Here is a 17565-nt window from a genome sequence, read left to right as displayed (position 1 = left end):
CGCGACGGTGCCGCGCCGCCGGCGTGCCGTAAAGCGCGGCGGAGCTCCCCACGCGGGCCGGCATGGGGAAGCGGCGGGGCGGGCGGGAGCTGCTGCGCAGCCTGAGCAAGAGGCAGAAGAAGCACCTGAGGGAGTTCGGGGAGGAGCACCCCTTCTATGACAAGTGAGGGACGGGACGGGTGGGCTGGCGTCCAGCGGCCGCCGGGGCCGCTCCTTCACTGCGGGGCCTGCGCCGGGAGCCCGGGGCGGCCGTAGGAGCCGGGGGCCCGGCTGTCCTGGGGCTGCGGGCCCGAACAGCCCCGCTCGGCCCCGGGCCGGCCCGCACGGCGGCCGGTGCGCCGCCTCCTTTCCCTGTGCTCCCGAGGGAAGGAGGGGAGCCGCCTCTGCGCTTCGCACTGCCGCTCCTGAGCTTGAAATCTCGAAGGAAGCGGGGAAGGCAGAAAATCTGGGCTCGGATTTGCTTGCGAGGAATGTGGTGAAGTCTTCCCGAGCGGCCCGGCGGCTGCCGTGCGGCCTGGGCAAGCGCAGGAGCGTGAGGTGGGCTCCACCTTTGGCGCTGGGTCAGTCCCTTGGCTTATCAGGGCTCCAGCTTTGCCACCCGTCGTTCCACCCGCTGCTCTGGTGCCGCGAAGTGCAGCACTGACGGTCTGGTGTGACCGGGAGCCTGGCTGCCCCCGCAGGGTGCCCGTCTGTCAAACAAAGGGCGCTGTACATTTGGACCCCCATGTGAACTTGCGAGGAATGAGCTCCTTAGTCCGAATGCTGGGTGATCATATGCTGCTGTAAAGTCCTAGAAGCCCGCGAGGAAGACGATGTCAGGTCACCCGTTCACTTCAACATTATATGCCTTTAGTGGCTCGGGACGGAAGGCAGAGTCCTGGCCTAACAGGGAGCAGCATCTTGTGCCTCGCCCTGTGCAATGACGCTCTGACCCCACTCAAGGCTCCCTGTCTTTCTGAAAGAGTTGAGGTTAGTTTAAGCCCAGCTTGTACAGAGTCTCGTTTGCAGATTTGCAGTCCTAAGGCTAGTTAATTAATGCTGTAGTATGTGCCGCTTTCCTCACTTCAAAGATCAATATTTAGTGCTAGAGGTAACTTTGTTGTACAAACTACCCTTGTAGTTGGATTCCTTAGATTCCTTTTAACATCTGATCTTCCAATGAAAGACAGATTCTGCTTTAAAATATTTCACTTCTTGAACAGTTATAATGCTTGAGCATGTGGGCTTCACATACGGAGTGCAGTGTCACCTGAGAGGGTAACCTCTTAGGGTTACTTTTCTTTTAACTTTTCTAAGACTTCTATAACTCATCAATTCCTTCTCCCCCTCATTTCTTTTACCCTGTGTGTGCCATCATTGACGGAGTAAGATATTTAAATGCTTTGTTTTCAGGGTGTCTGGAAGACCAGAAGCAACTCAAATCTGTGAACTGGTAATAAATTTTTTATTTCTTCCTTACTTTCATTTTTGTGTAGTTCAGTGAAGTGAAACACTTAGCACTTCACATTACCAAGTTATTAATGTTATTGTCTTTAGAAAACCTGCATTTAGGAAACAAAAAAAAAAGAATGTGATTTTTGTGTGGCTCTGAATTGTTCTCTACTCAAAACTGTCATACCATGAGAGGGCAGAAGCAGCAGGAAATAACATAGCTCTTCTTGGTTTTTTTGCATATTACTTAGCCACAGTGAAAAGTCAATCTTGCTTTAACTTATTTTAATAATGTTAATAAACTTAGTGTTGCACAAGTTAGGAGATGTTTCATTCTCTGTTGAACGAAGAAATATGTTAATGCTCATTCCTTTTCTTTAGATTACCAGTGCTTTACTTTTCCTTCAGTCAGGATTTGGTAACCTTCTTTGTCATCAGATTAATAAAAGACTTCAAAGTTTCAGTGTGGAAGAATTAGTTAGTTTTGTTCATTTGTTTCCCGTAGCAATTTTTTGCATTAATACCCTATTTGCTGGTTTTTCTTCTTTGGGCTGAAAGGAGCTAAGAAAGAAATAAATGGCACTGTGCTTATCCTCCTGGTTTCACTATAATTTTGGCTATACCTTCGCACTCTGCCATTGGTTTTTGAAAGCTCGGGACAGAACTGGCTCTGAGTCGGGCTTCTTTGAAGCTTACAGCTTTACGGCTGAGCCAAACCTGACCGACTCCCCGGTGGCCTGTTGTCAACTGACAGCTATGTCACTTATCTCCTTGAAAGCCAGAAGCTTTTTCAGTGTGCTCTGTCCCTTGTATGCGTGCCCTTCTAAAATTTTCGCTCCCTGTGTGGTTTTCTTAGGAAAATCCAGTGCCAGTTCAGTAAACGTCTTGTCTGTAGAGATCAAATGTCCTCACTCAGCTGAGACTGAAAGAACCAAATTTTGTGATGCTCTAAGTCAAATCAGTGCAGAATGAGGCACTTCAGCCTTAGTCTACCAAGATGCTTTCAAAATCTAAATGGAGGTGTCAGGTGTAACTATTTGCATACAATGGTGATTTTTGAAAAATTCCACTGCATCTGTATAAGGGTAGGATGGGAGAGGGAAAACATAACATGAGAACCGGAGGTTGCGGGTATTTGCCTGCTGCCTATTAGGGTGTTACTGTTGTTGCTATTACACTTGTGTTTTTCCCTTCCAGTCTGAGAACTCTGATAAATCAAGTGCAGAAAGCGATTCAGAGACTGAAGTGGAACAGGTCTCTGTATATCATAAGCTCCTGGCTACCCTGAAGACCTCTCCTGAGTCTGAGAGTGAGGAAGATGATGATGAAAGTGAATCAGAAGAAGCTGGGGAAAGCGAGGCAGAAATGGACAGTGAAGGGTCCCAGGACACCAGAGAGGCAGATGGAGGTGAAGAAGATAAGAATGATGTACCGGAGCAGGAAGAAGGTAGTTTGTCTTTTCCTATGCTTTGGTAAATGTTGTTTCAGTTAGAAAGTTTGAATAACATATTTTTAGCCAGGATCATGGTGTAGACTGGCTTGTTGGCTGGGTGCTCTTCTGGCTTGGGGACTCTGTTGCTCCATTGCCTCTGTGTGGGTGGGAGCAGCAGCTGCCGCTGAAGGATTTAGCAGGGCAGAGGGTAGCTGTGCTCATTTTCCGGCAGACAGCCCGCTGCTGCTTCCTCAGATGTTGTTTGTGCGGCAGCACAGGGGAAATCCACATGGAGCAGCATACCAGGGGTTCTCACCCACTCATGGGAGACGCAAGCTGTTCTCTCACACAGCATCTGGCTTGGCTGCTGCCACCGAGAGGATAGAAAGGTTTGCCTCGTAGCAGAGGAAAGAATATATAAATTGGAAGAAAACCCCCATCTTTATGACGAGGCATCCTCATTCATGAAGACTGCAAAGAAATTCTGTGAGACAGGAGTCAACTTTTTATTATTTTCAGTTATTTGGGGTCAGTGGAAACGAAAACTTATATTCCCCAAAAAGGTTATTTCCTTAATTTTCTCTGGGGAAACACATGTTGTGTATTCTGTCACATTTGGCACACTAGCCAAAAGTCATCTTTACTGTAGAATACAAAGCCTGCTTTTATCTTTTTGGATAGAGTATTGGGAGAAAAAAATTGGTAACTCAAAGGGAACAACCAGGCTAGCAGGAGTTATAGCTACAGGCAGTAACTTTTCCAGGAGAACGTAACCCCTTTCTCTCTCTAACGATTCACAGCTACAGACACAGCAGAGCAGACGCTCGGCCAAGAGCAGGCTGATGGCGCAGATACCTCTTGTGACCCAAGTCATGAAGTAATTGAGGAGTTTACTGATGTGAAACACGAATCTGAATTTAGCTTGGAAACCAATTTCATGGAAGAGGAGAGTGGAGATTGCAACGCAGATAAGAGAGACAGCAATTCTTCACAAGCCTTTTCAGAAGGTAAAACACAGTATGTTTGTGTTTAGTCATCTGCCTCTAGAGGAGTGTCTGTGAATGTGTAAATTATCAAACACCCTAATGATATGCTATATAGCTTCTGAATTCTTCCGCTACATTATTCATTGTATTGCCCACATGTGAGATGGTTACATAAGAGACACTTAATGCTAATGCAGACGTGTAGCTGAACCATTTGTTTTCTGTAGCCCCTGTGGACCGGGATTTGCGCGTAGTTTCTGTTATGGCCGATAAAGCTTGAAGTATCAGGAACTAGAAATGTGCATGGAGAGTGTTATCTTGTTCTGTTGCTTTAATAGTAGTTGAAAAAGCTAGTGTAATATGAAGGGCCCTGCAAGCACTTGACTGTGGAAGATATTCTTGGCACAGGAGATAATCACAAAGCTGACCTGTGAGGGCATCCTTCACAACCCAGTGGAGTTAGATGTGAGATTCTGGGAAGCTTGGAGCAGCCACAGTAATTTAGACAAATGCTTAGGTCTCTCTGAATTTTGAAGGTTATGCAGAGGAGAGGAGTCTGACTGCACCCGGATCGGGAAGGCATGAGGCACCAGTGGTGCATCTGCGTGGTATCTTTTAAGGGTGTAGACCAGAATCTCAACGCCGCAGTGCGCTGATGGGTGCAATCTGAGCTCCGGTGTTGGAGTCGTCCCACCATGCATAATACAAATAACTGTGTGCACGGGTGTGTGATGTTTTGGTGATATGCCACACATTGGCACTTGCAGAGCTTCTATTCGTATTTCATGCTCTGTGGTTTTAATATCAGATGGCATAGTTTGAGAGAGTGAAATATGTTTGTAGCATCCCTAGTGATGCTGGCTTGTCATCCTGGAGCAGCAGCTGACATTAGATCTGGGAGGCAGCCTAGTTGATACATGAAATGTGTGGAAGCATCAAAGGGCCATGTGATAGAAAAAACAGCTCGTTCTTGTTACCATGAGAATATTACTTAGGCTGTTGGCATTGCATTTTAATGAGAACCGTAGCTCTCCAACTGCATGCTAAGTATCCTAACAGCTTTGTTCAACCTCTAAGTGATGCACTACTTTTCAGTGGGTTCCTGTAGTTTGGAAGTGGCTTTATAATCTATTACAGAAAATTAGTCACCTAAGATAGCAGAAAGGGGATGGATTTCTGGTCCTGGGGTCACTGGAATTCCTGAAAATGCTTCACATTATTCCCTCTACTTTATCTGAGAAACACTGGAATCAGGAAAACTCAACTGAAGAGAGAACCTGTAGTAAAATGAAATGGTATCCTCTTCATTTGCCTTGCTGGGAAGATATTTTCAACAGTGTCGTAATTAGCAAATGTCTTGACTTTTGCCTGGATAACTTGTACGTGGGCTAGATATCCTTTGGCAAGCACTAGTGTTCTCTAATTAGTTTTTTTTATGCAGTGAGGGCTGCTGTGCTACAAGCAGTGTACAGAACTTGGTTTTCAAAATAAGCTTTGCATGTGACTTGTGCATGCCAGTGTCTTTGAATATAATATGAGTTTACAGTTACTTGCCTCTCCTTTCCTTTCCAAAAAGAAATGCTGATTAGATAAATCAGACTTTTGCTCACTTCAGGCAATTTTTGCCACCCTTCCCCAAAACCTCCCTTTCTCTGCTTTATCACAAACTGTGTGTGTGTGGGTATATATGTGTGTGTGTATATATGTCAATCACTGGCCAAAGATGCAAAGCCCTGGGCAGAAATGTTTACAAATTAAGAAAGGCAGTTAAGTTCACTTGGGCCTTTACTGTTGACAACCTATGTCACCTGCAAGGGATGGATGTGGCAGAGCTTAAGGCAGAAAATTGCCACAATGTTTTCTGCTACAGAATGCTTTCCTGTCCAACATTTGTTTTGTGATTGAAAGTTCTAGTACTTCCATAAGTGCTTCTTTTTCTTTTTTTTTTTAAAGCAATCTGTCAAATCTGTTCTTGTAGAGAGAATTTGACATCCTTTTTCTCATCTCCAAGTGCTTTGAAATAACTAGTTTTAACTGTGGCATTGGCCAGCATGGAAACTGTTCGTCTCATTTGCAAATTCGTCTTGAAACTTGATTCCAGTATTAGCTACAATAGTTCTCAGGATATTTTTTTGTTGTTGTTATAAATAGATCCATTTAAACAGCACATGGACAAAGAACTTGAAGAAAAAGAAGTAGAAAAAATGTCTACGCTTCCTAAAACTTCAAGTCAAAGCAAGGTAACAGTGTTCTGCAGCCGTCCAGAGTTCCTAAAGATGCCTGGATTAAAATAACTCTTTTTTTTTTTTTTTTTTTTTAATACAAGTGACGTAGATTCATAATTGTTATTACCCGTTGGCACTGGAATCGTCAAGATTTTGTCACTCTGTGGTTGCTGAAGTGTTTTCTTCTTCACCTAGCGCTGAGCGAGAGTTGAAATCTAAAGTCTGCTGTTACAGAGGCATATGGCAACACGTCTGAAAAACACAGTTTTAGACTTTGATTGCTAGTAGTCCCAAAACCACAGGTTTAGTACTCTTGGCACCAGGTAGAAACAGGACTGGTTTCTGAGTGGTAGCATAATGCCAGGGATGTGCTCTGCAGCTGAACTTGTGAGGTGACCATGCACAGTCTTACAAATCCTTACGATGCACTTTACTTCGGCACAAGGTAGCTGTATCTCTGGACACGTTTACAAGCCGGTAAAGGGGAATTTAATACTTATATGGTTAATACTGGAAGTAATAGGTGAATTATAGTACCAGAAAACCACCTCGTTGCTTGAGAGAGAATATTGTCTTTTAAAATACTCATTTTTAGACAAACTTCTGCTTCCTAACTTTTTCACATGTGATTTTGTTTTGGAGGGTTGCTTTACATTCTGGTCAGCCATATGCTGGGTGACATACATTGGAAGATATCCAATGGTTAGTCAGTCAGAGAGAAAGCTGTGATTTTTAAGTTTTATTTTATTTTTTTCTTTTTGGAATGTGGTAGCCAAAAATACCAATGCCACCTGAAGCAACGCATGATGTATCTTTGCTTAACTTGGTGTAGCTACTTTGTGGAGATAGATAGGGACAACTTGCATGGCAGAAGGCTTAAAGTTTAGAGTTTTCCACTACTACTTTGATAGCTTTTGCTCTCAAAATCAGATAGACTCCAATAAGATTGTATTTAGCAACTGATTCACAACTTCAGGGTTTAGTCCCTAACAGGGTTTTGTTTTCATCTTAAAACAACGTACATACCTCAGTGCAGCTGATCTGTAAGCATAGTCGGACTCCAGGGTTCTCATTTTGTCCCTGGTTTGTGCCATTTATTTGCTGGCTGGGTTAGGCAGAAATGACATCCTTCCTTGCTTTTCTTATCTGTAAAATGAGGACAGTTATAGACACAACACTGCGAAATACATCCAGATCTGCTGAGCTCAAGTTTATTGTTATTTACCCTGATAGGCTAAGCAAGAGATTGTGTATTGGGGGGGGGGGGGAAATCAACTTGTATTATGAAAAGAGATTTCTCAAGTTTCACGAACTTGATCAAACTGCGAGCTGTGGTGATGTGCTTTTAAGTGTACTAAGTTTGGTACATATGACTTCTCTTTGTTGTTTTTTTTCAGTGGCCAAGGCTGGGCCAACTAACTTTTTCTTCCACTTTGGAGAAACATAAAACTTTGAAAGCAGACAAAGAAGTGGATGTGAAACAGCTTTATCTTCACAAGCCTTTAGAATATACTTGGCCAAAAGTGAATAAACAGTACCTGTCCTCAATGAACAAACCAAGCGATGCCTTTTTCACCCCGCTACAAAGAGAGCTCTTCTGTATCATGAATACATACCGGGACTTGTTCTATCCAGAAAGAAATGCTTTAACAAATGGAGAAGAAATCCAGCATGCTTACTGCTTGCATGCCTTGAACCATGTTCTGAAGGCAAATGCCCAGGTGCTCAGCAACAATGCCAAACGAAGGGACCAAAAGCCAGGGCCTGACAATGATGACTACAGGGACCAGGGGCTCACTAGACCTAAGGTAACGGAGCTTCATTAATGTGATTCCCACATCCCCACCTGGCTGTCTCATCAGGCTATATAAACATCCTGGTAGTTTATCCCGAAGTATTTCTGTTGCTGCTCTCTCAGGGAACATGTTCCTGTGCCTTTATCATCTTTATCGTGCCTGGAAGTTGTTTGCCATGGCCAGGGCAAACGCCCTGTGAGAAGCAGTGAGCGCAGGGTTGTTAGCCAGCCTGTTTCTGTGCCGAGTCACAAGTTTGACTTCTCTTTTTCTTTGTCCCTCTATTGCTACAGGCTGACATGTTGCCTTTTTCTGCTCCCATTTCTAAATCTACCAGTACAGAAAGGGGCCTCCACATCAGTCTTCAGTGTTAGTGCAGGTAGTGTAAGCTGTCACCCAATGTGGGATGTCCCAGAATTATTTTTTTTTGCCCTTAGCCACTTGTAAGGACTTGCCTGTGTGGAAGGATCTTTCTGTACCTGGGAGACCTCAGGGAGTCCCAGTCCCGTTGTCGAGGCCACCCGTCATAGTTGATGGAGCGAGCCTCAAACCAAGGCTCCCTGGATTCCCAGCGTCTTCTAGTTGATAACCAGGTGACTCCAACTAGGGCTAGCCTGTCGCTGGCGGTGTCAACTACCTGTTGAACAGCTTCAAAGTTGGGTTTCAGTGTTTGCTGCACATCTGACAAATGCCTTTGGTTTCTGTGTTGATCCCCAGTTGGCCATTTTTCAGAGTGCTGTGCAGAGGCCATTGCCACCCATCCAGGAGCCAGCCGTTGACCCTGTCTGTGTGTGGGGGAGCTCTTGCTTGCTTGAGGAGTAGGGAGAACAGGAGAACATGCTTAGTTTTCAATTCCCCTGCAATGATACCCTGGGTGTGAGATGGGGAACCAAACTGAGCTGCTGGCCAGTACCTGTTCATGAGTGCACTGCGTCCCAGCGCATCCTCCCTCCACGCTGCATGTCAGAATTGTTTTGTCTTGATTGTTGGGATGCACCACGAGGGCAGCTCTAAGTAATAAAAATTACTTAAAATGCAGTTAACTGTGAGTGTTCGTATTATATGGGTTTTTCTGTTGTAACTGTTGATCTACGCAGGTGCTGATGATAGTGCCCTTCAGGGAATGTGCTTTGCGAATTGTGCATATTTTCATCAGTCTTCTTGAAGTGAATGAAAAGAGAAAAATAGATGTAAGTAACAAAAAGCGCTTCAAAGGGGAGTTTGGCTTTGACCCAGAAGAGAAACCCCCCAACCTGAAAAGACCCGAAGATTATGAAGCTGTCTTTGCTGGCAACATTGATGACCACTTCAGAATTGGTAATGACCTACTGAACAGATGATTTTTAGGTTGTAAAGAACTGAGAAGTAACAAGTTTTCCTAAATGTGTAGGAACTATCAGGGCTGGAAGTTCTGGCGAGACTCTAGGCTCTGTAGTATTCATGCTCGTTTTGCACTGGCAACTTGGATTTTCATAAAAATCTTTCTTGCCCTGCCAGAACTTGAAGAGAAAATAAAAAAGTCATGACTTTCACATCAAGTTCAGAATCACTTAAAATGCAATGATTGCTTTATTGTAGCAGGACTGCCCACACCTCATTTTAGAGAGGATAGCCTTGATTAAGCAGCAAAGTCTTTCACGTTATTAAAAAAAAAAAACAAACAACCACAAACTCTTAGGTTTAATCAGCCTATTCACAATGTCTCTTGCAGTCAGTAACGGTTGGAACAAAATTAAAGCTCAGTTACTGAGCAAAGCAGTTTTCTACTGTGTTGCCTATGATTTTCATGAAAGCAAAGGGGTAGCCAGCAAGTAGGACTGTTGGACAAGCAGCGAATTTGACTATTTCATAATACTGTAATCTCATGCTGGTTTAGTAACTCAGTATGCAGGGAATTAGCTAGCGGCTTGGTTCCTGGAGCTGCCATGATGAGTAGGCAGTTTATCTAACTTGACAGATCAGAGGCTTTTGAAATTATTGCCCCTTGAAAGATAAATTGGCCTCCCAAGACATTTAATGATACAGTGGAAGATGCAAGCAGGTCCCGCTCAGTCTTTCTTCCTTCCCCAGTGAATACCTCTCTGGCTGAGAGCATCTTACTCTCAGTAGCATAATAATTTTCCTTTCAGTCCTCTCCCGTACTGCAGTCTGCTTGATCCACTTACTAGGTGTGAAGAAATGCTTGAAGTAACTTTCAATGCTGTTACTTGCAGAAGCAAATCACAGAAGCAGAATAATTATTCTTTCTTACTGTGCCTCACACCCTGTTACTTCTGCACAAAGATCTAATTTAAAACACATTTGTTATGCCTTACTAAAACAACCTTTGCGCATTTTTAAACAGGAAAAAGACTTGATGTTGTTACAGTGTGTATATGCTGTGACAAGTGATATCTTCTTCCTGGAAATTCAACCAATTGTGCCTTCCTTTTTGTTTCCATTTTTATCATTGGGTTAAAATAGATAGCAGGAGGGGTCCTTATTGATATCTGTGTGAAATACTTGCAAGCGCTTTCAGCTGTGTCCGTGATAGCTGGCTTCACACAGAGAGTTGCAGAGACGTCTTTGTTGGGCAGACTGTAGCAGGTGGTGTGAATATGGCCCAGACTACCTCGATTTTTAAGATCAGAAAACTGTGGGTCTTAGCAATGTCGCCATGTAGTTACAGTGTAGGTAACAAACGCCTTTGATTCCATCCTTTTTCATTCTTTAAAACAAGAGGTGATGTGTAAGCTAGTTTGGCATGTACACCGGAACATGCGGTGTGAGCGGCAATGCCAGGGAAGGTGCAAGACTGGTTATGCTTTTAGTCATCATCACATGAAGAACCTTTCCCTTTGTGTTCTAATAGCAACTCTCATGGCCGTGTGAATAAAGGCAGTTTATAGTCAAGAGGTCCACACTGAACCTTTCATGACAGATGAAGGTAACAGTTTCTGTAGTACTTAATGGCAGAGACCAAAGTCTAGGATTTAGGGAATAGTTAATAATTTCTACTTCTTTTTTTTTCCTTATGCCCTCTCATCACCCTTTTTAGCAGAAAATCACACACACAAAAAAATGTGTTTCAGTAAAAAAAAAAGTCCAGACTATGAAAAATATGGGAAAAGAGTACTCGTGAAGGAGTTTGCTGAACTTCACGAAAATCTGTCAAATGCTTGTCAAATGGGGGTGGGTAAGCGCTTTTCAGGGAAAGAAGAATTTCAGACAGATTGGTTTTGTCCAGCTATAATCTTTAGTATGTGTTAAGAGAGAGGAAATATAGGGAGTTATAGTTACAGAGCCTGTTGGAAGAATATGGTTGATAATTGACCTTAACTAAGAAAACGTTGTTGGTTGTTGTTGGGCAGGGGTTGCAATTCTTCAAAAGAGTATGAGACTGTATGCACCATTTTACTCATCGGATATCATCATTGCCTCTCCCCTGGGTATGAGGACTATTATTGGGGCGGAGGGGGAGAAGAAGAGAGATTTTGATTTCCTATCATCAATAGAAATTCTCATAATTGATCAAGCAGATATTTACCTGATGCAGAATTGGGAACACGTTCTGGTGCGTTTTCCGTATGTATTCATTTTTGTGTTGTACCGTGTTTCGTTAGTCTGATATAACTTAGTTCTGGCAGTGAACAGTATCGCTGGTTTTTTACTTACTTGATTCCAGACGTGTATGTTTGTTCCTTTTCCTGCCTCCATCCTGTTATTTCCCTTATACTAAAAATAATCTTTCTAGAGGCTTTGGGTAGTATTCAGCACCTGTTCTCCATAAATCTTGGTATTTTGTGCTTTAGTGGCATATTTCATCAGAAATTTCTTTAGACAATTTTAATTATCTTACAGGAGGAGATAATGATGATTCCTTTAATCACATCTGGGAGAAAATATGCCAGCTGTCTGACTGCCCAGTGTCTCAGTCAGATTGCAGTCGTGTGAGACGAATCTGTACAGCCTAATTCAGGTTCCTCCAGAAAGCAATAGGAGCTGGTGCCTGTCTCCACTGACTGTAGAGATACTAAGCATTAGTCATGCCTGAAGTTAAACAGTATGAAGATTTTCCTGTACGTGTAATGAAAATACTGCTCTGGGATCATGCCTAGTATGCAGTAGCACCCACGCTTTTTGGTTTCCTGTTTTTCCCTTTGGGGCAGCAACGATGCCAGTCCTAGGCATTATTCAGTGAGGCCAAAACAAGGTGAATTTCTTCGCTTGCACCCAAACTCTCCCTGAATGGATGGGTCTTTCAGCTCAGAAACCTTGGGCCAGTTGACTTTAATACAAACAAATGCATTACACTTGCCCCATGGGAGAAGACTGGAAGCAGAGGTTACTGATGACTAAAGCGATGGTAGCTTTCAGTTCTGTGGCAGGAAATCAAGTAAATTACTCTCGCTGTGGTCAATAAATTCCAGACAGTCATGTCTTAGGAGATCACTGCTGTTCTATATTCTGTGCTGCGTTGCTCATCCATGCCCCCTTTCTCGCTGCAGTCTGGGTGCAGGGATGTCAGTCTGTAGCAATGTGTTTCCGTCTCTCTGTGTAGCATCTGATGAAGCACATTAACCTGCTGCCTCTGGAGCCCCACGGGGTAGACTTTTCCCGAGTGCGAATGCTGAATCTCAATAACTGGTCCAAGTACTACCGCCAGACGCTGCTGTTCAGCGCTCTTCAGGATCCCCAGATTAACTCCATCTTCAACAAACACTGCTTTAATTACATGGGGCAGGTGAGTTCACAGATGAGCTGTGAGCCTTCTTTTACATGCTGGTGTAAGGGAGGGGGAGAAGAACAGAAAACCCAGTGCATGGAAAAATTCCATAACTCAATTGTAGAAAGACTGTGTGCCAATCACTTCCAGTACCCAAGTATTTCAGTCTGAGTCTCCATGGCGCTGCATGACAATTTCTAACGCAGTGCCAAAGGCATGAAGAACTACTCTTTTTGCAGCGATACTTAATTTGATCCTTTTCTTTCATGGGTAGCTGTCTCATGTCAGAAATCAGATTTTGGTTTTTTCCTTAATTTGACACACATAAGTTATCTTGTTTTATTTATTTTCTTGTTAAACGGAGGGTTTGCCTGCTTCCTTTCCCCCCCCCCCCACTGTATAAGAAGAACAAACTGCTGTTACTTTGAAAGAAAGAGACAACAAAGGTTTTTACTTTTCCTGTCTCAAATGTAGGGAAGTCAGAGCATAAGCAGTGGTCGTGTATATTTCACAGATCGGGTGTGTGTATGGTTTTTTATTGGTGCTTTCTTTAAGAACAGCCTTGTGCATTGCGTGCAGGTGTGAGTTAGGAGCAGAAAGCTGGCTGGAGTGTGGCTGCCTTTGAAACGCTGCTTCTCTAAATGTCCTGCTTTCCTCTTGCAGGTGGCTGTCCGCAATGTACCACTCAGTGGCTCCATTAGCCACGTTGTGGTCCAGCTTCCTCATGTTTTTCGGAGGCTAGAAGCTGAAAATATAACTTCTGTAATAGAGACAAGGTACTCTGTGTTCCAGACTTATTTTGCTATGCCCTAATGACTGCAACTTCAGATTTAGTTGAGCATAATGTTTCCTGCAGAGCGCAATATGATTTCGCCACAGAAGTACGCCTTCGTTAGTCTGCAGATGCAGGGTAGGCTCTGCACAGGTGGAAGGGAACACTGAACTTCTCTTTGCCAAAGATAATGGAGAATAAAGTCTGGGAAAGGAATTTGAGTCTCTGCCATAACTGTAGTACTGATAAAGCTTTTGCCTTTTGTCTTCTACGCATGTAGAAATCTTACGAAGTTAAAGAGGGGGAAAACGTCGTCAAAATATTCTGTAGTCTGCTGTCTGATGATATTCCTATTTGAGGTCATATCAGTATTGGAAAGCCAAGCGTTAACTCTGGTTAAAACATATTTGTTTTCTGAATGCAGGTTTCAGTTTTTCATCAACAAAGTTTTGCCTGAGTACCGCGATGCCATCATGTCGCACACGCTCATTTATGTTCCATCATATTTTGACTATGTGCGTCTTCGAAATTATTTCAAGAAAGAGGATCTGAATTTTACTCACATTTGTGAATACACTAAGAAGGGTGGCGTCTGCAGAGCGAGACGGTTCTTTCTCAAGGGAGAGAAGCAGTTTTTATTGTTGACTGAGCGCTTCCACTTTTACAAAAGGTGAATTGTGGACTGAGTTTTCCTCTGAGTTGCGTGTGTAGTCTGACCTTAAGCATAGACGGGTTATATTGCTTTTTGAATCTCTTGGATCTCTCTGAGGACTTCTTTGACTGAAGTAAGAGCTTTTCAGTTTACTTTAAATTTTTTTGCATGCTGTCAGCAGTCCCTTGCAGAGACTCTAATACTTTGGTATGCCCAGGGCTTTATTCAGGAAGGTAAGTGCTGCCAAGTTCCACTGATGTCAGGACAGGATGATATAGCCTGCAAGATGGGATTCATTGTGCCTTTTATTTGTGTTCGTCTGCGCCACAATAATTGCATAAAATCCTGGAAAAGGATGTGTAATTGGTTCAATAACGCAATACAGCAAGCTGAGGCCACCTGGAAAATTTGCTGTGTCCTGACTGGAGCTGTTTAGAAGTTCCTAATGGAACAGTTTTTCCTATTAGCAGAAGAAGTTTTGGCGATATGAAAAGTTTCATGAGGGTCAAGTCTGATCAGGCTTCACTGGCTTAAAATCCAAGCCGAAGAGGCTGAATATTGCAGAAACTGGAGGTGGTCTGTACTTCAGAGGAAGTCACAGTGCCTGGCAGTGGTAGATACCCCCCACCGCTCAGCTCCACGGCTGTGTTTAGTTTTTTGGGTTCGTAGAGTTGAGCTACAACTGATGTGCATTGGAGTTGATGGAAATTGGAAGAATCGAGATAGGACTGATGTTTTAACGTGCACATTTTGTAAAAATTTGCGACAATGTTACTTTTTTGGTTTTTTCCTACTACAGGTATGTGATAAAAGGCATCAGGAACCTCATTTTCTATGAGTTACCAACCTACTCCCACTTCTACAGTGAGATTTGTAATATGATGAAGGCCACAGACAACGGAGCGGATGCTACTTGGACCTGTACTGTGCTCTACTCCAAGTATGATGCTCAGAAATTGGCTGCGGTGGTTGGCATAGATCGCACAGCTCAAATGCTACAGTCCAAGAAAGATGTGCACCTCTTTGTTACGGGAGAAAATGAATAAGTGATGTTGCAGATTTAGACGACTGGATGGACCTGGATTTTACTCCCAATGCACTTTTTGATGTTGTTTTTTAAAAAAGTATTAAACTTTTTACTCCCTTTTACTAAATACTCTGTTGAAATTGTTCATTTCAGCACTCTGTCTGACAAGAAACAAAGGATGTCGTTCAAGAAAGCAGGGCTTGCAGGCTGCTTCTTATAGAAACAAAATGAATCCAGAACTATTCTTTTTGTATATTGAAAAACCCACTGGTCAGTAAAGACTGATGCTGTGATAAATAACTTCTGGTTGGATTGCTTCACTTAATTTTCAGGTGCAGCAAAGTCACCTTTGATCAAAGGCAACTTTTCCCTTTAATCTAGGGGAAAAAATGTGCCCAAATATCAATGCGGGCACTGTTCTGCAAGCTTGTGTAAGGGAGGTGCAGGCGAAGGCTCTTCGGCATAAAAGTATTGTTGAATGAGCGTTGAACTTACTACAACCTGACAGTTGTGAGTATGAGAATCAATGAATGTGCTTGAGTAGGAGCTCTGGGGGTTTTTTTCCCCGGAGTGATGTAAATATCTCTGCCTCCTGTTTACAACAGCTGCTCTGGCCGGTCACTTTTACCAGGGATGAGCTTTTTCCAAAGGAAGACAGAGTTGAAGTTGGCAGGCAGCAGAGCCCGGGCCTGCCTAGCCCCGCGATCACCAAAGCAGCACTGTGGAGCACAAAACCAGGTGGAGCAGTTGCAAATACCTGTGGTCTCATGTAGCAGGGGGGCAGGTGAGCCCAAACGCAAGAAGGAAACGTCCATCCTGTGATAAGCTTCGAGGGAATTCTTGTCTGGGAGGCTTAAGTAAATATGCCAAAGTGAAATAAACTCCTTGAGTAAATGCACAGGCGCATAATTTTAGCCAATTTTTTATCACATTCTTCCTTCCTGTTTTTGTCAGGTAGTAACTGAAGTCCTGAAATAATTTAGTAGACATGCAAACCCATGCAGTTTCTTGCTTTGCTTTTCAAGTAGTGATTTGTGTTAATGTGTGCTGTGGCAGAGGTATGTAAAATTAAGAGCCAGCCGCAGCAACGTTCTCCTTGTGAACATCTGTCCCCTGTACAGCAGAGGCAGCAGTAGGGGCCAACAAGGATTTTTCTTGTATGGCCTGGGCTCCGTGTAGGAGAATTGCGGCTGTGCGAATGAAAACAAGCACACAAAATAGGATTAAGGAATTTTCTTTCTACACCGGATGTACTTAGCAGAGATGAATCGCTGACCTCTGAGGAAGCTAAAGTGGGATAGCTGCTTAGGGAGATGACACGATGCGGTGCAGCTACTGTTTAAAGAAGCTGCAAGAGTTTTGTGCCAGAGCCTTAACTATGCAGGGATTTTTCTGCCCCCACTGAAATTAATAGCAAAGTGCCTTGGTGGGGGTGGGGACAAATTGTAGTCTGAGACCCTTATAATTTTTATATCAGCTACCTGAGTTTGTTCCTAAGACAAGCATACTTTGAAATTTGAAATGTTACATTTTTAATATTGATTACTAATTATAACGCTTATTTTCAAAGTGGCACGTAAATGCCTTCAGCCAGTGCCCTGAGATGCAGGCACAAAGCTGATGCGTGATTTCTCTTAGGGAGCTTGCGCGTGAGATTTTTCTGCCCTGGCAAAATCTTACTGGCTTTAATAGGGAGCCTCATAAGCTGGAAATCCTACCTCGGAAGGCGTGCTAGTGGTTCGGACAGGTTTGGAGATGGAGGGAGCCTGTCCCTGTACCGATGTAAAGGAGTTTCTGTTCCCAAGGTGCTTCCTCCTGCCCCTGTGCTGTGATGTTCCCAGCCTCGGGTGTCGGCCCACTTGATAGCAGAATTGCAGTGAGATGGTGAGAGGATTTGGTTATTTAAAACTTCTCCTTTGCTGCTTTTTTTATCTTATTTTAAACAATTCCCTGGTGCGATTCACAGCCCTGCAAAGTGGTGTGTCCAAGAGTGGCTCCCAAGACAGTGAGTTACCAGGAGACGGCAAGCGCTGAGGTCAGAGTTTGGCCCATCCTGGATGCACATTCATGGATGCCAATGCTCCGCTTGCTGGGGCAACTGCTGGCTCCAAATGGGTTACTTAAAAGCTCATCTTATAAATGCATTTTCCTGACAATAATGCAGCTTTCGGAAAGGCGGCTCAACCTAATGCATTCTTGTGGACACTCTGAGTCAATTTTAGAAATGGAATATGTACATCTGAGGCTTGTTTTTATTGTTGGTTTGTGGGGTTTTTTTTTTTTTTAATTGTTCAACCCTTTTTAAAAAAAGGTCAAATTCTGACACAAATGGAGTAAGAAAATATGGTAGCAAATACAGTATTTTAACTTTTTTTTACTTGACGGCATGCACTCTTGGCATGGCGAGTTTTTTTGCAACTTTTTCATAAGAATGCACCAACGATAAGTAATTGCTCATCTTGAGGAAACAAATTTGAAACAAACCCCTTTCCTTTTGGTGTCAGTACCATACCTTTAAGGGGGTGACGGTGTTTCTTAAAAA

The 17565-nt window shown here is 43.4% G+C and overlaps 1 protein-coding gene across 1 annotated transcript; it reads left to right on the top strand.

Moving 5' to 3' along the window:
- The first annotated feature begins 13 nt into the window (after nucleotides 1-13).
- UTP25 (UTP25 small subunit processome component) lies at nucleotides 14-15150 on the top strand. The gene is made up of 12 exons (XM_054193716.1): nucleotides 14-163; nucleotides 1393-1432; nucleotides 2629-2878; nucleotides 3664-3870; nucleotides 6001-6089; nucleotides 7472-7882; nucleotides 8965-9184; nucleotides 11218-11420; nucleotides 12408-12590; nucleotides 13236-13348; nucleotides 13769-14014; nucleotides 14796-15150. Exons 1-12 carry the CDS (start codon nucleotides 63-65, stop codon nucleotides 15040-15042), a joined length of 2310 nt encoding a protein of 769 aa, XP_054049691.1. The 5' UTR covers nucleotides 14-62; the 3' UTR covers nucleotides 15043-15150.
- The last annotated feature ends 2415 nt before the right edge of the window (nucleotides 15151-17565 follow it).

The sequence above is a fragment of the Rissa tridactyla genome, chromosome 3 (genome assembly GCF_028500815.1).
Source record: "Rissa tridactyla isolate bRisTri1 chromosome 3, bRisTri1.patW.cur.20221130, whole genome shotgun sequence".
NCBI lineage: Eukaryota > Metazoa > Chordata > Aves > Charadriiformes > Laridae > Rissa > Rissa tridactyla.
Note: the sequence above shows the minus strand (reverse complement) of the source record. Positions and strands in the feature narration are given on the sequence as shown.

Coding starts and splice junctions, on each gene's coding strand:
- UTP25 (XM_054193716.1), top strand. CDS start 63: ATGGGGAAGCGGCGGGGCGGGCGGGAGCTGCTGCGCAGCCTGAGCAAG. Junction 1,433..2,628: donor CAACTCAAATCTGTGAACTG/GTAATAAATTTT, acceptor TTTCCCTTCCAG/TCTGAGAACTCTGATAAATC. Junction 9,185..11,217: donor TGATGACCACTTCAGAATTG/GTAATGACCTAC, acceptor GTTGTTGGGCAG/GGGTTGCAATTCTTCAAAAG.